This window comes from Ictalurus punctatus, chromosome 19, assembly GCF_001660625.3.
Source record: "Ictalurus punctatus breed USDA103 chromosome 19, Coco_2.0, whole genome shotgun sequence".
In the NCBI taxonomy this organism is placed as follows: Eukaryota; Metazoa; Chordata; class Actinopteri; order Siluriformes; family Ictaluridae; genus Ictalurus; species Ictalurus punctatus.
Genome location: NC_030434.2, coordinates 17,229,062 through 17,252,638, shown reverse-complemented (window position 1 = coordinate 17,252,638; position 23,577 = coordinate 17,229,062). Strand labels below are relative to the sequence as shown.

General features: G+C 39.3%; 1 protein-coding gene across 1 annotated transcript; it reads left to right on the top strand.

Moving 5' to 3' along the window:
• Nucleotides 1-3,750: 3,750 nt before the first annotated feature.
• Nucleotides 3,751-21,860, top strand: rap1b (RAP1B, member of RAS oncogene family; the record flags this gene model as incomplete). The annotated part of the gene is given in 7 exon segments (NM_001200585.1): nt 3,751-3,830; nt 11,716-11,784; nt 12,888-12,944; nt 15,114-15,254; nt 17,703-17,846; nt 21,396-21,511; nt 21,748-21,860. Coding segments are annotated over 6 exon segments (558 nt in total). The 3' UTR covers nt 21,483-21,511; nt 21,748-21,860.
• Between the last annotated feature and the right edge of the window lie 1,717 nt (nt 21,861-23,577).

Below are 23,577 nucleotides of genomic sequence, written 5' to 3'. Positions count from 1 at the left end.
CATCTGGCACCAATAGTCCCCCCATTCTCATGGTTGATGTGAAGATTAACTGAAGCTGCTGGCTTGTATCTGCATGATTTTATGTGTTGTACTGCTGCCACATGGTTGGCTGATTAGATAATTGAATGAATATGTTGGTGTACAGGTGTTCCCAATAAAGTGTGAATTGAGTGTATTCGCCAGTTAAACTGTCCGTGGCGTTGAATTCTCGATTCTGATTGGTCAGAAAGAATTGATGAACTTGCACAGGGACTTGTAAGGCTGGCGCTTCACATAACAGATTTAAGAAAATATGTCCTTGTTGATGGTGTGAAGTTTTCTGTCCTGACCTGTGTAAATTTTTTTGAAGGAGTCAGCATTTTAACATTCAGAAGTAATACTGTTCCTTTCAGTTTTCAGTCAAAGGAAAGTCTACAGGGCAGAGGGCTTTGCAGTTTCTCAGTAATAAGACATGCAGCATTTGTAACTTGCTGGTTATCCAAACAAAATAAACGTAGAGAGTCAGGTGAGGGAATGACTGTTTATTCCTGTTAAGTACTTTGTCTCCATCCACACTGTTAGTGTCTGAATCCAGGACCTTGTTTAATAAGAGTTTCTGCAGATTTCTGTGAATTAGTGTCACAGCTTTCATATGACCTGCCATATGGCTCTATCTAAAAGTATAGCACTATGCACAAACTTTGATATTGTTTAAATATAGTTTAAAGTAGTGTTTAAAGTAGTTTAACTTGATGGCAACTCTTTGTGCTTGAAATAATAACTTGTGTATAAAAAGTTGGGTATACGTATAGAAGTATATTGGTCTGAATGTGTTCTGCGTCACTTTGGATAAAGTTTCTTCTAAACACTGTTGTATTTGAAGCACTAGCGTAACAGAACTGAGCGCTATTGCGGTACTAAATGAGGTAATGAACAATAACCGCTTCGAACACTTGTTAAAGTCTATGCATTTAATGTAACAGACAAGCAGCACTTGCCAGCATTGCTCTGAATCTACAGGGAGTCTTGGAAGAAGTGGAATTATGTCCATCTCTCTCTCTCTCTGTCTCTCTCTCTCTCTCCATAAATATTTTAAAAGTAAATGTGTGAACAATAAAACTCTTAAACATTGTCAATTTAAGAACGTACCTTGATTTTGTCAACTACTTTATTTTATTTTTTTTGGTCAACTAGTGGTTTATATTTTTATGTATGTACTATACACCACATGGACTATTTCTCTCACAGTTACAGCCTCTAGCTTGTTACAGGACCATTTTGTTTTCCAGCGTTTTTATTGAGCTTGTCACAACAGAGGTTTTGTTCTTGTTCTCATTCTCTTTAACTCCCATTTTTCTCCCACTCCCATCTCTCACTTGCTGCCTTCCTCATGCCTATGTAAATGGAAAGCAGAACATTAGATGACAGCAGAAGATTTGTTTTTTTAGTAGGGAGCTATTTATGCTCAGCTTAAAGGGACTGGTCTCAGATGGAAGGGGGACTTACACAAATTGAATGTAATAGTAACGAGGCCATTTGAGTGCTGTGTGCATCCCTTTAATCACTCCTGTCTGAGTGTACTGTATCAGGCAATCTGGCACCAGACACCACACTGATGCCCACTAAAGACCACTCGTATCTGATGCAGGCCTCCTCTCATCTGATTCTCCTCTTACCCTCATGCACAATCAGCTGTGGAGTGGTTCAGACAAGCGGCAGGAGTTGAAGTTGTATTTGTTGCATTTATTCATGACGCCCAGTGCATCGTCAGCATAACCACAGCTGTTGCTAAATGGGGAATAACAGAAAGGAAGTAAGAACTAAGAACACAGCTGAGCACCAGATAGTCTGCATGTGGTTGTGTGTGTGTGTGTGTGTGTGTGTGTGTGTGTGTGTAAGCTAAGCTATTCTGTGCTCTAGCACACCATTATCAGAGGTGGTTGTGTTCCTCACGTGAAGTATTTAAGATCGGTTAGGTAAGTTGGTGCTGCCTTCCCATCTGATCAGTAACCCCAGAAGCCCTTACTTGAATTTCTGCAAGATCGGTGACCTGTAGAGCGAGGCCTGTCACGCCTTTTGCTAGCGAGCCCGCACGCTTGTAATGAAAGTCAGGAACCACCCAGTGTTAGCGGAAACTTCACACATCAGCTCTAGATGCGAGTAGATAAGTTAACACTTCAGCAAAAAAAAAAAAAGAAACCGAAGAATCCTCACGCCTATCTGATAGTTTTACATAATCAGTCATACCTGATACTTCTAACTGCAGCTTTAAGGGTAGCATTCTGTTCAAGAAACTTAAATAGGCTTATCAAATTGCGTGAAGGCTTTGATATATTTTAATGCATTGACGCTTATATTCATATTTGTATTCATCTATACATACGTTGAGATGTTCATAGTGTACATATTACCATTATTTTTCACTGCTATTTTTATTTTTCTATTCCTATAGAATATATAGATTTTTTAGACTTTTTAAAAAAAATTCTTTTCCTATTTAATGAGTTTTCTTTCCTATCTGTTTATTTTTGTGTGTGTAATTGAGCTGCTATAATGAGGGAATTTCCCCAGTGTGATCAATAAAGTTTTTCTTATCTCCATTTATTAATCTGTTAACACCTGGTCACGTCATGACTGTATCCTGATCTAAACTGACCTTTAAAACGTGTCTCCGGTAACGCCGACTGAAATCTGTTTTGCTGTATTCCTAATAATCAAATCGGCTAATAAGGCGCGACCGCCAACTTTGTATTGTTGTCAGTTTCCACTGTTATGCAAAAGATGGTTGCCGTGTCAATAATTCCTTTGGTTACCATGTGTTTTCTTGATTCGTGTTGGAACGTAAGAGAACGTAGATGCGTAGAAGTTGTGAAAACTGTTTACAGGCGCATTAGAGTTAATGCGGTTTTAAAGAACACAAAACAGACTGAAAATAAAATAGGTTTAATGTTGTGTCACACCGAGTAACATGGTGTTAAATGTTATGATGTTCCTCAGTATTTTGTTGTGCGTTATTTTAGGGGGGGTAACAAAATGATATATAAAATAATTGTTATACCCATTCTCATTTATATGCCATGTCTAAGCTGGTTAATCAATTGTAAACGAATTCACATGAGTAATGGAGTATTAAAATATTCATGTTCTGCAGCCTCAGTTATGGCATAATGAATTCAGAGGGGTTTTGTTTGCCATGTTATTTGGAGATGTTGTAGTCATCATCAATCAAAAATATGTCTCAGACCCTGTTTGCACCTGGTTGTTTCATGCAATTTGGGTAATATGATTATATTGGGATTGTATTGGGGTTTTCCCCATATTTACTTTTAGAAGCCTATTTAAACCCTTTCACTTCAACACCCACAACCCATAACTGCTGACTTTGACACTTTTATACAAAATTAAAACTGCCATGCAAAATCACACATTTTTGCATCTAACGACTTGAAATGGAAAAACGATCCAGTGTGTTGATGGCGAAATCTTCTTTGCGTAGTATGTGTGCTACCGCAATTGATTTATAAGTGTAAATGCTTGTGATGTTCAGTTTTCGATCCAGCTAGGGGAAGGATAAAATGACCAGGTGTAAACAGGGTGTGGAACTCCTTGCATTTGAATTGATGATCCATTAATAAGTACAGTCTGGATATAATCCTGATACTAAATGATAGATAATCATATCTCTATCTCCTATCTATCTATCTATCTATCTATCTATCTATCTATCTATTTATTTATTTATTTATTTATTTATTTATTTATTCATTTTAGGTGATTGACAGACACACTGCATGATGCGTGAATACAAGTTAGTAGTCCTCGGCTCTGGAGGTGTCGGCAAGTCTGCACTGGTAAGTGTGCCTTTTCTTGCTTTTTCAGGTATAGAATATAACATCAGGTATATAATTGGGTATATACCATACAAAAACCAGGCAAGACACGTCTTTAATGCATACGCACCGATGTAACCTGTTTCTATATCTAATAAGTCACTGTTATCTATCTAATATCTAATAAGTCACGTACACTGTTGTATTTTACCGGCAAATGTATTTTCCAATTTGTTTGTTAAATGCTATGCGTCACCTTCCACAAACAGAAGCTGCTTCGGATGTGACTGCATTCAGCTGGTCACTTAGCAGTTAGATTAGTATGAAATCAGTGCCATGGTGCAATTCTGTACCTTTCACATGAGATCCCAATTAAGAGCTGCATTCAGTGTCGAGTGCTGAGGAAATTTGACGGTCGCATAGAAATCAGCGTGTCCCTGGAGGACGCAAGTCCTCAGCCGGGTCACTAGTGGGCTGTGAGAACCGAGCTGGCTGATGTCTGGGTTCACCACGCTGAGCCAGAGATGCAGCAGAATGACTCTGCAAACACCTTATTGTAGACTTCATGAGTTATAGTAACAGCACAGCAGGCAGATATAGTACACTATCCTTCACTGAAATGCCAAAGCCAGCGTCTTCTCAGAGTCGTTTCAAAGAAGCACAACTAAAAAGGAAAAAATCCCGCACACTAACAGCACTTGCACACGTATCAAAGTAGCTTTATTCACAACGTTTCGGTCCCATGACCTTCATCATGCATGTAGAATCAATCTATTCAACATAATCTCATTTAAAATCAATACATAACTAATCACTGCAATGATCCATCATTACCAATCACGATCAGTGGCATAGCACATCATTGTAACCACAACATCACATAAAAGGGTTACATCAAAAATGTACAAATGGACATAAACAAATAAACATAACTCTATAGCATCACGTTAAACAATGTTTCATCATTCATGCCCATAGGTGATCAAGTCTGAAGAGTAACAATCCCAAATAACTCGTGTCCCTGTAACAGCATTACTGTATCACCCCCTCTCACAACTAAAAAGTGTTTCAGTGAAACGCAAACTTTTGACTGGAGACCACGCAGTACTAAAACACAGCTTTTTGCCAAAGCAACATTTGTACTCGGTGTTCTGGACGATATATGCAGGTGTCTCGTTCTATTGATCCTCATTTCCAAGCTGTGAGTCTTCCTTCACACTATTCCCTTTCCCAGCCATCCCTTGGTTGACTTAAAAATGGCTGGAGTTTCTTCATTTCAAAGAAGTTGGAATTAGTTCAAGTTCCCTATGCTGGAGTTTAGTCTGCTGTTCGGTCTTCTGTCTGCTGTTCTGTCTCAGACTGATCGAGAGCACGATTGCATCTTTCTAGACCATCAGGGCTTCTCCATTATAGATGCATCACATGACTCCAAAATTACACAGGTCAATTCAGTTCTAGTTTTATTTGTATAGCGCTTATAACAGCGGACGTTGTCACAAAGCAGCTTTACAGAAATGTATCGATTCCGGATATAAATTTTGCATTTATAAATTTATCCTAATGATTAAGCCAGTGGCGAAGGTGGTAAAGAAAAACTCTTAAGATGCTATGAAGAAGGAACCTCGAGAGGAACCAGACTCAGAAGGGAGCCCGTCCTCATCTGGGTGACACTTCATAGTGCAATTGTAAATAATTTCCCTTTAACAACTTCATATATACTTTATAATTTAATATCAACTTTATAATCAAAAAGTCCAATCATGTAACCAGGAACCAATGAGTGTACGAGCAACTTATGAATATAACCATCAGTTATTTCTGAACTCATTATAGTTTTAACTTGAAGTCATCAGCTGTTCAAAGATGGAGATTTGAGTCTAAAACTGTTCATAGCAGTTGCGGTCATAAGCCATCTTTTTGGTTTCCAAGTGGTAGCATCCATAGTATTGTCAGTGTCCAAGTTTACATGCACATCAATATTCCGATATTAATCAGAATTTGTCAATATTTTAATTAGTACTGAGTCATGTAAACACCGCAATCCCATTGCCCGATTCAGACTATATTCTGATTTCCCAAATTCTGATTCCCTCCCCTGGAATATGGCTGTTTTAAACGCAGATTTGTTGCATGTAAATACCTTATTCAGAAAATCCACTGACGGGAGATGTATGCGCATGCTCAGTCCACAAGGAATTGTGGGTGCTAACAGACGCTTAGTTGTAGGCTAGGTATTTAAGAATGGCCACTTGGGCATACTTACAACAATCATGTATACAGGAATATTCTGATTCCTGTATACACATAAACATCGTATTCGGAATACGTCTGCAACCCGAATATAGACCTTAAACAGAATTTAATGTGCATGTAAACGTAGTCATTGATGCACAGCATCCCGTCATCCAGGATATCGTCTTTGTTGACGTGGTCAGGTGAGGAGGAAGGCGGCGGTGAGAACTCAACAGTCTTTTGCTAAACTCTTTGCAGTTCCTCTTATTTAAGCAAGTCCAATAAACTAGCATCAACTTTGTATAGATTCAGCCGTGATATAGCGTACCTCGAGCACTATTGGTTGTTGTGTAAATCACTCAAGCATTGCAACACAGTCACTCTAACTTCCTGTTTCAAAAGGAAATGGGTCTGACTATAGCTCTCAAGCTTCATGCGGACTTTATCCTCTTCAAGCACTTTACCCAGTTATTTTTCTGACAAGCTGATTTTAAATAGAAGATTCCTGGAAAACTGCCACAGTGACTCAACCCAGTCACCTCCACCGAGAAGCGTGTGCGCATGTTAGTGTGTGTGTGTGCAGGGAGTGTTAATGACCATCCCTCTCTCCAGCGAAGGCAGAGCTCTCTCTGTGCACAGCACACAGACTTTTATTGTCCATTAGCTCTATTTGGAGCTCTGTGCAGCTCTGCGTGAAAAGCACTCACATTAATCCCCTTTCTGCTTCATGCTCAGTGGCTGAAGGCCGTCTGTAAAATTGGATTGTTACGTTGTCAAGTTAACCTCATGTCCTGTAACAGTGTAATGGTGCACTCTGGTGTGTGTGTGTGTGTGTGTGTGTGTGTGTAGCTTGACACTCTTCATGCTGGTTGTGTAAATGGAACAGCAGCATGTGGGTCTCAGTTAGGAGTGAGATGCTCCGGTGCTGTGTGGTGTACGGTGTGGATGTCTAGGATGCATCCCCTATAACCCCCACTAGCCAGTGCGAGTCCACATTTAGGGGGTGTGTATGTGTGTGAGAGAGAGAGATGCAGTTAGTGTGTGCAAGTGTGTGTGTATGTACTGTTTGTATGTATGTGTGATAGTTAGTGTGGAGTGCTGTGCGAGTGTGTGTGCACACGCTGTGATGGGTTGCGCTCTTGCTCTCTCAGTGAAACTTGTCTAGAATCACTTGGTTTATGGCTGAAGTGTTAACTGAAGTATTTCCTATGGACAGCTGAGAATGATGTCAATGTCATGTCAAAGTCTCGCTCCTCAGTGCTGAGACACACACACACACACACACACCGAGGCAATCAAAGAAAAGTGGCACAGAAAAGAATGTAGAGAGGCTTTGGGAGTTGGGAGCTATTATCCATTTCAATGAAACCTTTTTTCCAGTCCATGTTAGACGTTTGAGGACATTCGCCTTTTCTGCTTCATACGGCTCTGCCTCTGTGACTCAGTTTCAGTGGCTAGAGTTATAAATTAGATCAGTACTAACTGACAGTGTAAGGGCTTTAAACTGCAGAAGATTAAATTGATTTGTCTTAATTGTCACATAGGCGTTTGTAGATTAAAAGTCTGATTTCCTGTGACTCTGGTCTACGTGTGTGTGTGTGTGTGTGTGTGTGTGTGTGTGTGTGTGAGAGAGAGAGAGACACTGCCCATTGATGGATGTTGATACAGCAGGATTCTACAAGTTTTCCCGTTATGCTTTATGTAGTTCAGCATTTTTCATTTCACAAATAAACCTGACTCGAGTGCATGCAGCACGAATAATTACTAGGCTGCATATTAGAATATGGTGCTACGCCAGTCATAAGGCTTGAATGCAGAGGGTTTTGCGAGAGAGATATGTGTGCGTAAAAATCTGTTCTAATCTGTTTCCAGTTCACTGAGCTGTGAGAAAGGGTACGGTGCATTTTAAATGTGTCACCTGAATTCAATTGTAAAACCTGTCCATCTTTACACACTGTGTGGACGGAGAGGAACAGGATTCCCTTTTTAGCGTGGAATAGATTTAATGTGATCGCTGAGAGCTGAGCAATGTCCGTCACTAACACACACACAGCTTTCTTACTCAGTCTCCTTTATATTTCACATGCTGGTCGGTGTGTCTGTGTCTCTCTCTCTCTCTCTCTCTCTCTCTCTCTCTCTCTCTCTCTCTCTCTCTCTCTCTCTCTCTCTCTCTCTTTTTCTCTCTCTTTCTCTCTCTCTCTCTCACACTCACTCACTCACACACACATGCTGGCCATATATGGCACACTTTGACAGCTTGTCACTGTTTGTTTATTTAACAATTGTTGACCTTGGCTAAGTAGGTGATGACAGACTAGGGTGCTTGTGTGTGTGTGGCAGGTTGTGTAGTACAGTAAGGCACAAGTCACTCATGCACAGAGTATGGTCTTTCTCTGTTGGCCCCTTTTCATGCATCCATCAGCTAGATCCTGCTGCATCAGCATATCACCTCCATACACACACGCGCACACAAGCTGTGGATCAGGCAGACACACTACGTGATTTAAAACATATATATATACACACACATACATATACACACACACACACACACACACACACACACACACACAGTAGGACAATGTGTGTGTGTGTGTCCTGATTTCTTCCCTTTTTGTGTATATCTCTTACTAAATTGTTTCAGGAATTAAAACAAAATCGAAGATAAAACAAAGGCAACGTGAGTCAACACAAAATACAGTTTTTAAATGATAACTTTTTTGCTTCAATAAATAACATTATCAAATACCAATTGGGCCTGTGTGAAAATGTATTTGCCCCTGTATTTACTAATTCAGCAAATCTATGAAACTGCATTCATAATAGGGTTCGGCTGGACTAGACGCAACCAGGCCTGATTACTGCAAACCCTGTTCAATCAAATCAACACTTACATAGAACTTTTTCAACAGCATGAAGTAAAAAGGTCTTACCCAGTAACACACTATGCCAAAGTTGATAGAAATTCCAGAAATGATGAGGAAGGAGGTGACTGAAATACATCAGTCTGGGAAGGGTTACAAAGCTATTTCAAAGGCTCTGGGACTCCAAATAACCACAGTGAGAGCCATTATCTCCAAATGGAAAAACCCGGCACAGTAGTGAACTTCCCCGGAAGTGGCTTCCAAAATTCCTCGCAAGAGCACAGCACCTACTCATCCAGCAAGTCACAAAAGAGCCGAGGACAACATCAAAGGACCTACAGGCCTCTCTGCATCAATAAAGGTTCATGACTCCACTATCAGATCCATGGAAGAGTGGTGAGGTGAAAACCACTTCTAACCCAGAAGAAGATTAAAGCTCTGAATTTTGCCAAAACTCACCTTGATGATCCTCAACCCTTTTGAGAATGTTCTGTGGATTGATGAGTTGACAGTCGAACTGTTTGGAAGAGAGGGGTCCCGTTACATCTGGCGTAAACCAAACACAGAATTCCACAAAAAGAACATCATAAGGTCAAGCATGGTGGTGGAGGTGTGGTGATGTGGGGATACTTTGCTGCTTCATGGCCTGGGCAACTTGCAATAATTGAGGGAAACATGAATTCTGCTCTCTACCCGAAAATCCCAAAGGAGAATGTCCAGTCTTCGTTCTGTAACTTGAAACTTAAGCGAAACTGGATTGATGCAGCTAGACAATGATCCAATGCATAGGAGTAAGTCCTAGTGCTAGAAGTAAGTGAAAGACTGATCTCCAGTTATCAGAAGCGTTTGGTTGTAGTTATTGCTGATAAGGTGGCACAGCCAGATTTAAATTTAATATGGCAATTCTTTTTAGGTGTTGGGTAACTTTTTTTGCTTCAATAAAAAAACGGTATTGTGTGTTTACTCAGGTTGCCTTGGTTTTGTATTGTATTTCGTTTTAAGATGTAAAACTATTTAGCATGAGACACAAAAACGGACAATCAGGAAATCACTTTTTCACAGCACTGTATACTGTGTGTGGGTCGGTGGCTGTCTGGGTTTATACAGATTGGGCTCTGATAGAAAGACTAGAAAAGTGTGCTGTGAGCTGATGTAGCAGGTGGAACCACACTGACCTGAAGGTCCTGTGGTCATGTGGACACTGTGAGTTAGTGCAGCATTGATCAGATCAGTTGGAGGATTATGCTGGCAGTTGTGATTGTTTCATTAGGATTTCATTAGAGCATTGCATGTGACAGTGCTTCATAACACACATTTCTACTGGTAATCTGGACATCTGAAGGGTCTGTGTTCCCATCTGATACAGTACATATGTAATTTACACATTTTTGCCTAATCTTGGGATGTTTTGATTATTATCCGACATTTAAGGATGCCTTCACCCTGAAGCACATGATTATATTAGAATATGTATGATGTGCCTGGCTGTTTTGCTGGTAATTTTATTTATTTTTTTGTTGCTGTGTTAATGTTGCTTCTATATGTAGAAGTAGTGGAGACAACAAACGAGATTCAAAGATCCAGAATGCAATGCAGCTACACGACACAGAGTTGCGTCAGAGACTCAGTTTGGCTTGTTGGTGATCTATGAGATGTTTATACAAGTGTAGTCAAAAATAGTCACCTCAGAATTGCATTACTAAATACATCTTGAAGATCACGTTAATTATAAAGATTAATATGCAAGTCGCTCAGGGGGAGTTTCCTTTTAAATTTTCTTAGAATAGCAATTGCATATCTGTGTCTGTCTGTCTGTGTTTTGGCCTCCCACTAATTATCAGCATCTTAATTACTTTTCTATTATGTAAGCTTTAAATGTGTGAGTGGGGGAAGCTACTTATCAACGCACTGCAGTCATTAACAAGGCACTGCTGAGGTCTTCTGGGGCCGTTACGTGTTTGAGGGAATGATCAAAGGTCTCCCACGTCATCTCTGATCCTTCAGTCTGGAAGCTTCTGTGGAAACATTGAAGTACTCAGGCCTCATGTCACTGTATGTCGGTTATCAACACGTAAATTTGCGACAATATTTGTCCACCTACATTCTCCGTTTATCAACATTGGGGAAAATAAATGTTTTTTCATGCTATGCGAGTGATGCAGGTAACAACAATAATACATCAATATGGATTTGCTTCATAGCTGTGGTTTGCACATTGTGGTGAATTGTTCTCTCTTCTTTCATTCTTTGGCATTTAAAAAAAGTCAAAACAAAGGATCTTTCCTCATCAGAGCACACATTCTAGCTTTGACATGTCCAAATCCAAGTGCTTACCCCCTGCTATGTTATCAACTGTCCTCGCCCTCTGATTTGTAACAGTGGGTTTGTGCTGACTCCCCCTCCAGCTGTTTTGTCTGCATGTATTATACAAAAATCTAAAATTAGATTTTTAAAATCTAAACCCCCACCCCCCCGCCCTTATGTTGTTTGAGCAACAACGTTTAGTCGTTTAGGAACGTTTAGTCTTCTCGCACTTGATGTGCTTTTGCTGGCTGATGAATTATTACATGTCCCGATTATTGATTGAAGGAAATAAATGGGACCTACCTACCCTAAAATTTTATTCGTGGTTTGCCTAGCTAAGTAATGTTACAAGTGAAGTTCCCGGTGGGACGAGTGGAAAACCTGTGTTTTCGATGTCCCTTTTCTTGTGCAGCTCTATTCTAATTCATAGTAGTGTTGTGCCCCAAGTAATCTGAAATAATTCAATACTAACTTTCTCTCTCCCTCTTACTTTTCTGGCTTTACAGACTGTTCAGTTTGTTCAGGGGATCTTTGTGGAGAAGTATGACCCCACAATAGAAGACTCGTATAGAAAGGTGAGTAAACGTCTTTGTGTTTTAAGATTATTGATGTAATGCTGATCTAGTTTATAATGGGATGGCTCGCCAGTCATTTCTGATTGAAGTGAATTCTCTCTAAATATCACACTTTGCTGTGTTACTCTTGCACTCTGGGTGGTCACTTTTTTTCTTAACAAATGATTGACTGAATGTCTTCCTGGTTCTGCTTTAGGATTCACCTCTAGGGCAATTATATTATCAATGAACTCCCCAGCTGTCGGTCTGTTTTCTCCCCAGTGCTGCACAGACTTCCTTTTGTCCCTTTTGAATGTCTGCATGCACATGAACGTATCACCAGGCATTGTACTTGTAACGTGTCAGAAAGTGTGTGTGTATCTGTGTGCACATGCATCATGGGTCACATTCAGTGGACTGCAGTCGCATTTCCTGTGCAGTGATTTACCTGGGCTGCATGAGTAACGAGACCAAAGGAAAGACTGTGGCCATGCATGAATCTGCTGCCTGTCATGTTCACTGCCATTCGTGTTTATTAATGGTCATACCACAAGGACATGTGACGACAGCTGTGACTAAAAATGCAGCTTCTCTCAAATGCTAACAGGAAGTCCCATGTGGGTCACCACCCTTCTTCCTCACTGCGCTTCTCGCTGGTGCCTCAGGGGCACTTCCTGTGGGTGAGGTTTACCGGTGCTGACAGAATGCCGTACAGCGCTGGATATACACCAGTGTAGTACTGTCATCCGTCCAAGCTAAGAGGACATGGAAACCCCCAAACCAGAGCCAGGAATTTCCTTCATGCTTATATAATACATGCTATATAGTATGAGGTTTATCTCGATCCTCATGCGTGTGGATTGATAAAGCCAGATTACCCATCTGAACAATGCTGTGAGAGAATTAGTGGCCCCCCTGCAGGCTTTCTTTAAATTAGCAGTTAGCAGAGCCAGCTTGTTGCTCTGTGCATCACTTGTGTGCCAGCAGGAAGTTAGATAAGTGTTGCTGTGTTTTATGATAAGCATCATTATATAGTCTAAACAATCTGTCGAGAAATACATTGCCTATTTTGCATGTACTTGAGTCATTTCTTTCTGTTTTTGTTTTCTTCTTGTTCTTTGCAGCAAGTAGAGGTGGATGGCCAGCAGTGTATGTTGGAGATCCTGGACACTGCAGGAACGGTAAAGTACATGATACTGAAATTCTTACTCACCACTTCAGTCGTGTTGTCTAACACTCTAAATGCTGCATGATATTGCTTTACTGTAGATGGATTCCTGTCTGCCATGAGTTACTCCCACATTATTCATACTGTAATGCAGACACGCATTATTTATCTATCTATCTATCTATCTATCTATTTATTTATTTATTTATTTATTTATTTATTTATTTATCCTCCATAAGACAAATCATCATATTTGGATTAATATAAAAAGGTTCATCTTGTAAGGCGTTTGCTTCATTTATCCATTATGATGCTCTGAGGCAAATCACATGCGTGTTTTAGTATTTTTGTTGTTAACTCTGGTGGTCTGTAACACATCAATAAAGCAAAAATGCAAGCACAAATCCGAAAACGCAACAGCAAAACCAAAAACACAGTCAACATGTAGCATGTGCAAAAGAGGAAGGGGTAGGTCCTTATTTAACATCACTTGCTGATTGAATATAGTGTATGACTATCACATCGAAGAAGAATTGCCCTTTTCAGTGCGCTTTTATGCACAGCTGTGTTATTAATATGAGGAGTAATTCTTTCCTCTTAATAACCCGGCTTCCTTTAGGCAGGTTTTTGACCTTTGTACGCTCATTATTAATGCCATGCAAATTTGATAGCATTTCTAAAATAACATTTATTCTGATGATAAATATAAGCCTGAATAAAAGCATCAGTTGATTCATTTAGGCTCATATTTCCTACTGTAAACATCCTCCAGCTGTTGCTGTTGCGTTTTTGGTTTGTTATTGCATTTTTCACCTATGGGCCACCGTAGGTAACAGAGAATTCCTCCTTTCCTCACTCGGGTGCAGAAGTGTAGCTAGAGTAGAAAGGGCCTCTTCCCCTGAGGAAAGCAAGGCATGTATGCTGCTTACCACTCTTAGCATGCTTTAAAGCCCTAAAGCCCTGCTAACAGATGGCCAACACTGTCCTTGGGCTTTCTGCTCCAGAAAAGCTTCACAGTCAAACAGGGAAGAGCCAGAATGACTCAGAAGGCACCTGATGGAAGGCCCACATAGAGAGTCTCTGTCATGAGAACAGTGCAGCTCTCGCATTCAATTCAGTTTTACTTGAATAGTGCTTTTAACAATAGACATTGTCACAGAGCAGCTTTTAGAAATCCTGAAGTAGATTTACATCCCTTATGTGCAAGTGAGGGCGAAGGTGACAAAGAACAACTCCCTAAGACGACATCAGGAAGAAACCTAGAGAGAAACCAGACTTGTAAGAGAACCCATCGTTTTCTGGGTGACGTTCGGCAGTGGAATTATAAATCCATGAAATATACAGCTGGAGAACGGAAGGCAAACAGTACTAAGCGTGTTGAAATGATGTTCACTATCAGCAAACGTGAATAGGTCCTGGGAGGAGTTAGTTAGTTGATCATTACCAAGCTATGTGAGACCTATGCGATCACTTCGACTTGCAGACAGGTTTCCTCTATAATCCTTGTAAGAATAAACAAAGGTTATAATGGCAAAGAGGAGTTTTTGTGTATATAGTATTCTTTTATAACACACAACAAAGCTAGCGGAAGCATTACGAGTGTCACATTCGACCAGGATGGAGAGCTGGCTGTTTACCATGCAGTCTCAGTGATGTTTATATGTCAGGGCATGTGCACATATTATTTCTTCAGAGTAAATCACAAGGCACATTCAAGTACAATCCTGTCCTGTGGGCAAACAAGTAATTATATCCTCTGCGGCCTTCTCATACTTCATATTTTGTCCTTCGCAACCACCTACTGAGCATGAGAGGAATAGGACAATAGCTCAGTATGCAGGCAGAAGTAAACTTCAGTCTTGATGAAGGCTAAAGCCAAACTTGAGCTTTCTACTTGTCAGGACGTTAATAAATGGTGGCTACTCCCTGTTGTCCTTTTGAACTGACTCCCTTGCAGCATTCTGACCTAAAGAATTCATGTTAATTATTGTAATTCAGCCACGATTTTTGCCATTCAGATAGACAATAGTTTGAATGATTAGTGTGCAAAAAATTGTTACCAGAAGTTTTGAAACTTCACATTGTTTATTCCGCTTTGAAAATTGACCACAGTAGATATGCACCACTAGTGTCACTGTCTTTAAGATATTTCCATTCACACAATTTCTTTCCTTCTCAACAGGAACAATTCACAGCCATGAGGGACCTTTACATGAAGAACGGCCAGGGCTTCGCACTAGTATACTCCATAACTGCACAGTCCACATTCAATGACCTGCAGGACTTGAGAGAACAGATCCTGCGAGTTAAAGACACCGATGATGTGAGTTTTCTTGTCTTCCCCCATTCATCCAGCCATTCATTCATCATTTATAAAGCCCTGCTTTCTATCAGGAGCCCATCATGTTCTCCTCTTCCAGACAGTGTTCCTTTCTTGCTTTAATCCCACAGTGTTGTTTGATAGATTCAATCATTTGATACTCTTTTTATAGGCCATAGAGCCACCATCAAATCCAAAACGCCATTGTCCAAATGTGTTTTTTCTATTTTATTATCCATTTCAATTCAGCTTGATCTGTTTAGTGCTTTTAACAATAGATGAACATCCATAACCAGTGTTACAATCCACATGACTTTTTTTAATTGTCCATATTATCACTGTAGGTGGGGTTAGGGTTATAGCTTTGCTAACTTGCAGTCATATTCGGTCAAAGTCCAGTTTTGAGGTGTGTATACAAGGATGTGTGCATTCAGGAAACGAATCCCAGTGAAAGAGGCTTGTGCGTATGTGCATATCAGGCTTGCTCAGAATGTTTCCGAGAAGGAAGGCGGTGTCATGGCCCCCTCTGGCATGTGCTATTTCAGTCCTCTTCCTGCTTGTAGATGAATTAGAAAAAGCGCTTTGTACAGCCAGGTCTAAGTGCATCTTATAGTTTCACTTCTCCACAGAGTTTTGGTCGAGGCCGGGTTTCATCTAAGGTTTTTCATCTAAATTTTTCAGGCTTCCTCTTCCATTTCAACCCAGTCTGGCTCAGCACGGGGTTTCTAATCGCTTTCTCAGGCTTCCCAGCAGCTGTTTTGAATGACACAAATGAGACAGGAAATCTTACTGTCTCGTAAAAAAGTTTTTTGTTTTGTTTTGTTTGTTTTTTGAGACGTCTAGCTAATCAAAAATCCCTACATAATGTGCATGTATAAAGGTTTTAAGCAATACTCAGTAGGACAGGTTTTTTTTAGATCCTGTTTTATGTGTTAAAATATATTTTTGTTTCTAGTTCTATTCTCTTTATCTTTTGACCATGATCATACCAGCAACCATATTAGTACAATTACTAATAATTGTACTAATCTTAAAAGGCTATACTTGGTGTCATTCTAACCATGGGTTTGATCTGTTATGTTCAGTTTGACACTTGCTAACCCTGCTGTCAGAATTAAAATTAATGCCAGTTACCTTCTTAATACTGTGTTCAAAGTATTGGCCCCTGTCAGTCAGGGTGACCTTTTAAGGTGGTTCCAATATTTACAAATTTTGCATATATATGAATCACAAACTATGCACTACAAGTTACCACCATGACAATGGTGGCTGCTGGGTTCCCTTTTTTTTTTTTTTTTTTTTTTCTTTTTTTTTTTCTTTTTCCCCTTTCCTTAGATAGGGGAAGCACAGTTGTCTTGTCAGCAGATAAGGATGCCACCACATGAGCTTGGTCACAGCACTTACCAGTCAAGCCAACCAACTTGACTGTACCAAGAGAGATTAAAAGACCTATTATTGCTTCAGTTTTGGGTGTTGGTCTGCCCGCCTGTTTAATTCTCTTCATGAGTAAAAGAGCATGAAACGAGTTTACAAAAATCAAGTTCACAGCATGAGCGGTGTCTGACAAGTCACTGTAAAACGCAGCGAGGCTAGGTGAATTTCACTGAAGAACTTGGTGACTGTTAGCTAGCTAGAAATTTCCAAAATGACCACAAATAATCAAACTTTATACTTAAAATGTATTTATAAAATAAAATAACGGACTGTGTAAAAACTGTAAAAGTTGTGTATTTGTGTAGATGTGCTATGGATTAGGCTAATAAACTGACCGCTGCTGCAGCTCTGAGCCCTCTGGGTTGCTGATTGAATTACTGGCGCTGGTATGTTTAAATTTGAAATGCTGTCATGTTCATTATTGTTTCAATGATTGTCAGTTGGTTACGAAGTTCAGACCGTTTGAGAGATCTCCCAGTCATCCGGGTGGGACAAAAAAGCATTTAAGAAGACCATGTACTTGTCCAGTAGCCTTTGAGATTTTTTTTTCCCTGTGCAAAGCCACCTGTGATGCAATCATTGTTTCTTAGTTAAACCAATGCATTTGAGAGGGACCTAAAATGATGTATTAAAAGCACAGCGACCAATGAACCCTAATCTTTGGTCCATTACGGTACAGTGTACTCGGATCTGTCATAGTGTCCCATTTTCTCACAGGCAGTTCATTGAGTACAGTTTGTGTTCATTGACAGCACAATATTTCAATTAGATGTACATGATATTTTGATTCGATCAAGTATTGAATTTCACCAAGAGTGATGCGTGATGTCAGAAAATTGGTAAACTTTTCATTGCAGAATTTTAGTGAAACTTTAGGGGCAGCCTTGCTTCCTATGTAGTGTTAAATCAGTTGTCAGTTGACCATGCATACAACATGCATTTGGTTTTTAGTTTCATGAGTAAGACAGTAGGAGAAAGGCTTGGACTTTTTTTCCATTAACCACCACTTTCCTGCAGGTGCCGATGATCCTGGTGGGGAATAAGTGTGATCTGGAGGATGAGAGAGTGGTGGGAAAGGAGCAGGGACAGAACCTGGCCCGCCAGTGGAACAGCTGTGCCTTCCTCGAGTCCTCCGCAAAGTCCAAGATTAACGTCAATGAGGTGAGCCTTGTGCTCTTTTCAATTAGCACATTTTAACCTGCCTCTGACAAGCAGAGTATAAACAACACGGTGGACAAACATGTCTGTCCTTTGCCATGGCTACTGTATCTGTTGCTTTAGAATTAGTCTGAACAATGCAGCACACCCACTAAACAAGCTCTGTTTTACTTTTTGATATACTTTTGAATAAATGATAGATAATAGTAGATGTTGGATCAACCAAATAAAATCCTTGTGCTGGAGTGTCCCATGTTCTGCTGATCAGCTGATGGTGTTGAGGGTCGACCTGTGCCATCACTTGACGTATCCATAGTCACACAGCCACCATGTCAGGCAGTCAGCTGCAGTACACGAACACAGAGGAAGCTCTGTGCACGAGGGCCCTGGCTCTGCTGCTGCTGACTCGACAGCATAGTGCTGTTTTGTGTTCTGTCAGCATGAAGCCTTCATTTTGTCTGATCAGTCAGACAGTGCTGGTAGCCTTCATTTCCAGTACTAGATGATATGAAATCCCAACATTGCCCTAGAGTAGGTTTTACGCTTCATGGTGTTGGCTGAAAGAAATCATCTATAATCAGTTTTGGCATCTGTACTGTGAGCTTCATTTATTTTCGTCAAAGCAGCAGCATTAAAAAAAATAAAATAAATAAAGTCACCTGTCGCTTTTCGGAATTGAAATCCAGACACCGATTCCGTAAAGCTACATCTCAATCATGACTGCATTGAGGTCGTATTCTGAGCCACTTGCTGTCTTAGGAATGCAGAGCCATCAATCAAAGTCTGTAAGACTTTCAGCCAGGCTGCTTTTAATTAGAAGTAGAAAGGCGATGTGTACCTTTTCCCCAGCCTGAGAATTTGCACCAAACTGCTAAAGTATTTCTTTGGCCATGATCAACTGAAAACACACCTCTGTGCTTTTCTCTGGTGGTGTGTTATCATCATTTAGTCTCTTAAGCCAGAGGTGCACAACTGAGGCCCAGGATGGCAGATGTTCAGCAAGGATTAGTCACTTTTTTTCATTTACACAGACTTACTAAAGCTGGTAATTAGCTGGTGAATTGAATGAGGTGTGTTTGGGCAGGACATCGCCAAACGCTTAAGTCTGGTGTTCAGGTTGACAGTTGGTCTCTCTCTTGCTCTCTCTCTCTCTCTCTCTCTCTCTCTTTCAAAATTATACAAAAATATAATTGTGCCAACATATTAATTTCTTTCTGAAGAAAACTAACATTTTATTTACAAAGAATATTTTTTTTAAACGGATGACTTGGAGCGAAATATTTGCAGTAGCTGCATTACTGAGTGGATGATTTCTCTTTACTGTGAGTGTATGCATTTTGGTTACCTGGTCATGCTAGTCACACTGTCTGAGCAAATTCAGTCCCGTGACAATGACAGACTTATCTGATGCTGCTCGTTCACTTGCACTCCACTGCAGGGCTGGAGGGATAAAGATTTAGGAGATGTTGCGTTGTAAATGTGAACTGAAAGACGTTTTGAAGCTACATTTATTCATTTGGCATTCGATCACTTTAAAAAAAAATTTTTTTAAATAAAAATTTTATGTATATATGTGTGTGTGTGTGTGTGTGTGTGTGTGTGTATATAATATAATATAATATAATATAATATAATAAATTTTTTTTTTTTTTTTTTTTTTGTCCAAAGCGACTTGGAACTGAACTGAGAAAATGGGGGTTAAGGTTTTTGCTCAAGGGCCAACAGTGAACTCTTGGTGGCTTCTGATCAGTGGTCCAGAGCACTAACAGCTAAGCTACCACTGCACCTTTGTTTGTGGTGATCTGAAATGGTGTTCAGCTTAAAATTACTGAAAAGCCCATGAATTATATATTTGCAAAATCATTAGGGCTGCAACTAACGATTGTTTTCCTAATCGATTAATTTGCTGATTACTTTTTCAATTAATCAGATGGGGGGTAACTTTCAGTACCATTTTTTTCGTTTATTTAAAATAAAATCCACAAACTGAGTTACAAATATAAACTTTAGATTAAAACTTTACACAACTGTGTGTCCAATTATATAAGGCTGAAAAGAACCCAATACACACACACACACACACACACACACACACACACACACACACACACACACACACACACACACACACACACACACACACACACCAGAATATATATTATTAATTTAGGACTGTAGTTTAATTCAGTGCTTTTTGTGCATCCATAAAAATATTGCATAAATACTTTTATCTAATATAAACTAAAATATAAGTTTATATTATTATATAATAGTATTTATGCATTACCTTTTATAAAAGGTAACATTGCCATAAACAGTAAACTGAAGAAAGTAATTGTCGTTGACTCTGCGTATCTGCTAAAGCTAGCAGTAAAAAAGTGAAACAAACCCGCTAGTGTTCTATTTGAGACAATCTTACCTTTCTAAAATTTCTACACTAGACGGGAGAGTACATAGTGAATAGGGTAAGTGTAGAGTACGTCATTTGGGACACAACTTTAGTATTTACTCTCCGATGCGTGTTTTCGGAACGGAAGTAACGTAATGAGTAAATATACCCCTTGCCGCGCACGGATTAATTAATCGATAATGAGATTCGTTGGCCATGATTTTCAAAATCGATTATTATTGATTTAGTTGTTGCAGGTCTAAAAATTATTTATAAATAAAGCATCATAAAAAGTTGTGATTGTACAAGTATTCACCCGGTTTCTGTGGAAACCATTAAATTAATGCAATCATTTGCCATCAGAATTAGTTGCTCAACACATAATTAATTGAAAGAAGTTCGCCAGTGTGCAGTGTCGCATTCTGGAAGATCCCAGAGTTTGTTAGACAACATACCTAAAAGAGTGGTATGAAGATGAAGGAGCTACCAAAACGAGAGCGGGAAAAAGTTCTGGAAAAGGTTTAGTTATTAGGAAAAAAACATCCCTTGCACCATTAAATTAAAACACTGTTCATCAAAAGTCAATGACTGGGTAGAGAGGGGATTAGTCAGAGAAGAAGCCAAAACCCCCAGGGTAACTCTGAAGGGGCTGCAGAGATCCACAGCTCAGATGAGAGAAGCTGCTCACAGGACAGCCATAGACTGGATAACTTCACAAAGCTGGGCTTTATTGAAGGAAATATAACCTGGTCTACTTCCAATCTTCAACTGTCCAGTTTCAGTGAGCTTCTGTGCACTGTAGTCTGAGTTTCCTGTTCTTGGATGGAAAGAAGTGTGGTCAGTTGCTGTTGTAACTCATTCACCTCAAGGTTTGACATGTTGTGTGTTCCGAGTTGCTTTTCTGCTCAACACGATTGCAAAAAGCGGTTATTTTAGTTACCTATCAGCTTAAACCAGTCTGGCCATTCTCCTCTGCCTTCTTTAATCAATTTTTCTGACTGAGAAATCAACATTTCTGTCCACAGAGCTAGGGGTGAATACTAATGCTGTAACCGAATAGTAAATGCGAAATGAGCGCAAAATGAATCCAGTTTAGAGTGCATGTTGTTTTCAACCCGTTTAAGTGTTTGTGGCGTAATGGCCTGTGCTCTCTGCTTTTGTAGATCTTCTATGACCTGGTCCGGCAAATCAACAGGAAAACCCCGGTACCTGGGAAGGCACGCAAAAAGTCCAACTGTCAGCTGCTCTAATACACAGCTGTTCTGTTGCTCTGAGCCAGGTGAGAACTAGAGAACAGATTGTACTGAGTGGGTGTGTGAATTCATGCCCGATTCAGGATCAGTTCTGTCCGTCTATCGTTAAAATAAACCAAGTAATCAAGAGAGTACACATGATTAGGATATGTAAAGGCTTAGGTCTGATTATACTTTAATTCTCAGATGTGTTTTTCTGTTTGTGCTGTCTGTTTGCACTTTCTCTCTTTTTCCTCCTTTCCTTTTCCTCCTCTGTCTCTAGGTCTGATTTGCTGCTGTGTCTGTCAGCAGTGCCAGCATTCCGACGTTACTAAAACCTAACATCGAATGGACTTTCCTGTGTGGTGATGCCCCTTTAAAAACAAAAAAAAAAAATCAACAAAAAAAAAAAAACAACCGACAGATTCAAGGCTACAGTATAATATTTTTTGCACATAGATAACCATCAACACTTTCCAGAGTTGCAAGAAAGATTTTTACTTATAAATATATAAATATATATTCTAACTGTATGCAACTAAAATAGACCAATAATTGTGTGGATACATGAATAAAGTCCTAAAAGAATTTTAAAAACGCAGAGCCTACACACAGTGTTATTGCTAACGGAGTCAGCCACCGTTGGAAAAGTAAGGAGCGTGTGTTGAACCTGACTGTGCACGTTGCCATGGCAATTACAATGATGCGATATTTATAAGCACCACTATTTTAGCCAGAGATGAGAGGAAGTCCAAAGACACCTATATAGTCCATTTCGTACAGCTAACTTTGCTCCTTGATTTCTGTGCATTTCTTTCTGTAGATTTTGTCTTTTTGTAACATTTTTTTGTTTTGTTTTGGTTTTTTCATCCTAATTTTCCTCCTTCCTGCATTTTCTCTTTTTAAAAGTTATTAGTTTTTGCTCTGCCAAAATGGTATATCACATGAACTATTGATATGAGTTTTACTTTAGGAAAAACCTGTGGATACATGTATGTGTAAAAATTAAAAAATATAATGATTTCTGTCACTATTATGTTGTTCTTAGCCTCAAATGCCTTCAAATATGTATTTAGATCTTTTTTTTTTCTTTTCTTTTCTTTTCTTTTCCAGGTTAATCCAAGTTAAAAAACAACAAAAAAAATGTAATCCATTTCTCATACCAGGTTTCTTGTCTTGTTTACAGAGACATTTGTACAGCTTGGGGTGCTCACAAGGGGGCACTGTCGAAAGGGACATTCATGCTTCACCTTCAAAGTGTGAAATGTAATAAATCAGTTTCGCATCATGTGATGTCTCATTGATAGAATATAAACTGTCCAATCCCTTTCACAGAATTCCCCTTAACTGCTACAGGAAGTGTATTTTAAAGAATCAAGGGTAACACTTTCTCTGAAGCCCATATTCATAAATTATTATAACAGTGTTTTTAGTTCATTGTAAGATGATAATGATTTCTTGTAAGCCTTTTTTTTATAAACACTAACAATGCCTTATAAAGCTCTAATAATGTGCAATAAATAATTTCTTGATAACTTCTAAACATGTTGTAATGCAAGTGCCGCTATTCTTTTTAATGCCATGTGTTGTACTGCACAACCTTTATAACTAAAGATTCTCTGAATATTTAAAGCAACTGTAACATTTATTAACAACTTTTTTTGTTGTTGTTTTAACTGTCTTACAACTTATGAGGAATAATTTAACATCCAATTTATTGAAGCACTGAGTAATGGCATTTTTAAAATGTTTATAATGTTTTTATAATTGTTAATAAATATTAGTTATTCACAGGTCATTACCAGTTAAAAAGGTTGTGCGGAACACCACATGGTATTATAATTCTCAAGGAAGTACTTACAGAACATTATTAGAGCTTTATTGGGCGTTATTAGAGTTTATACAAATGCTTACAAGGCATCATTACCAACTTACAAGGATATAAGTACTGTTATAATTTATAAAAATGGGCTTTATCATGAATTGAGTTTATAATTAATAAAAAATAAAAAGTCCAGTAATTTCAGTGTCTGCACTGCGTTTACTGATGATCTCTAAATCCCTGACCTCCCTCTTGCCTGCGAATGCAACCGATCATGTTGGTTCCTGTCCG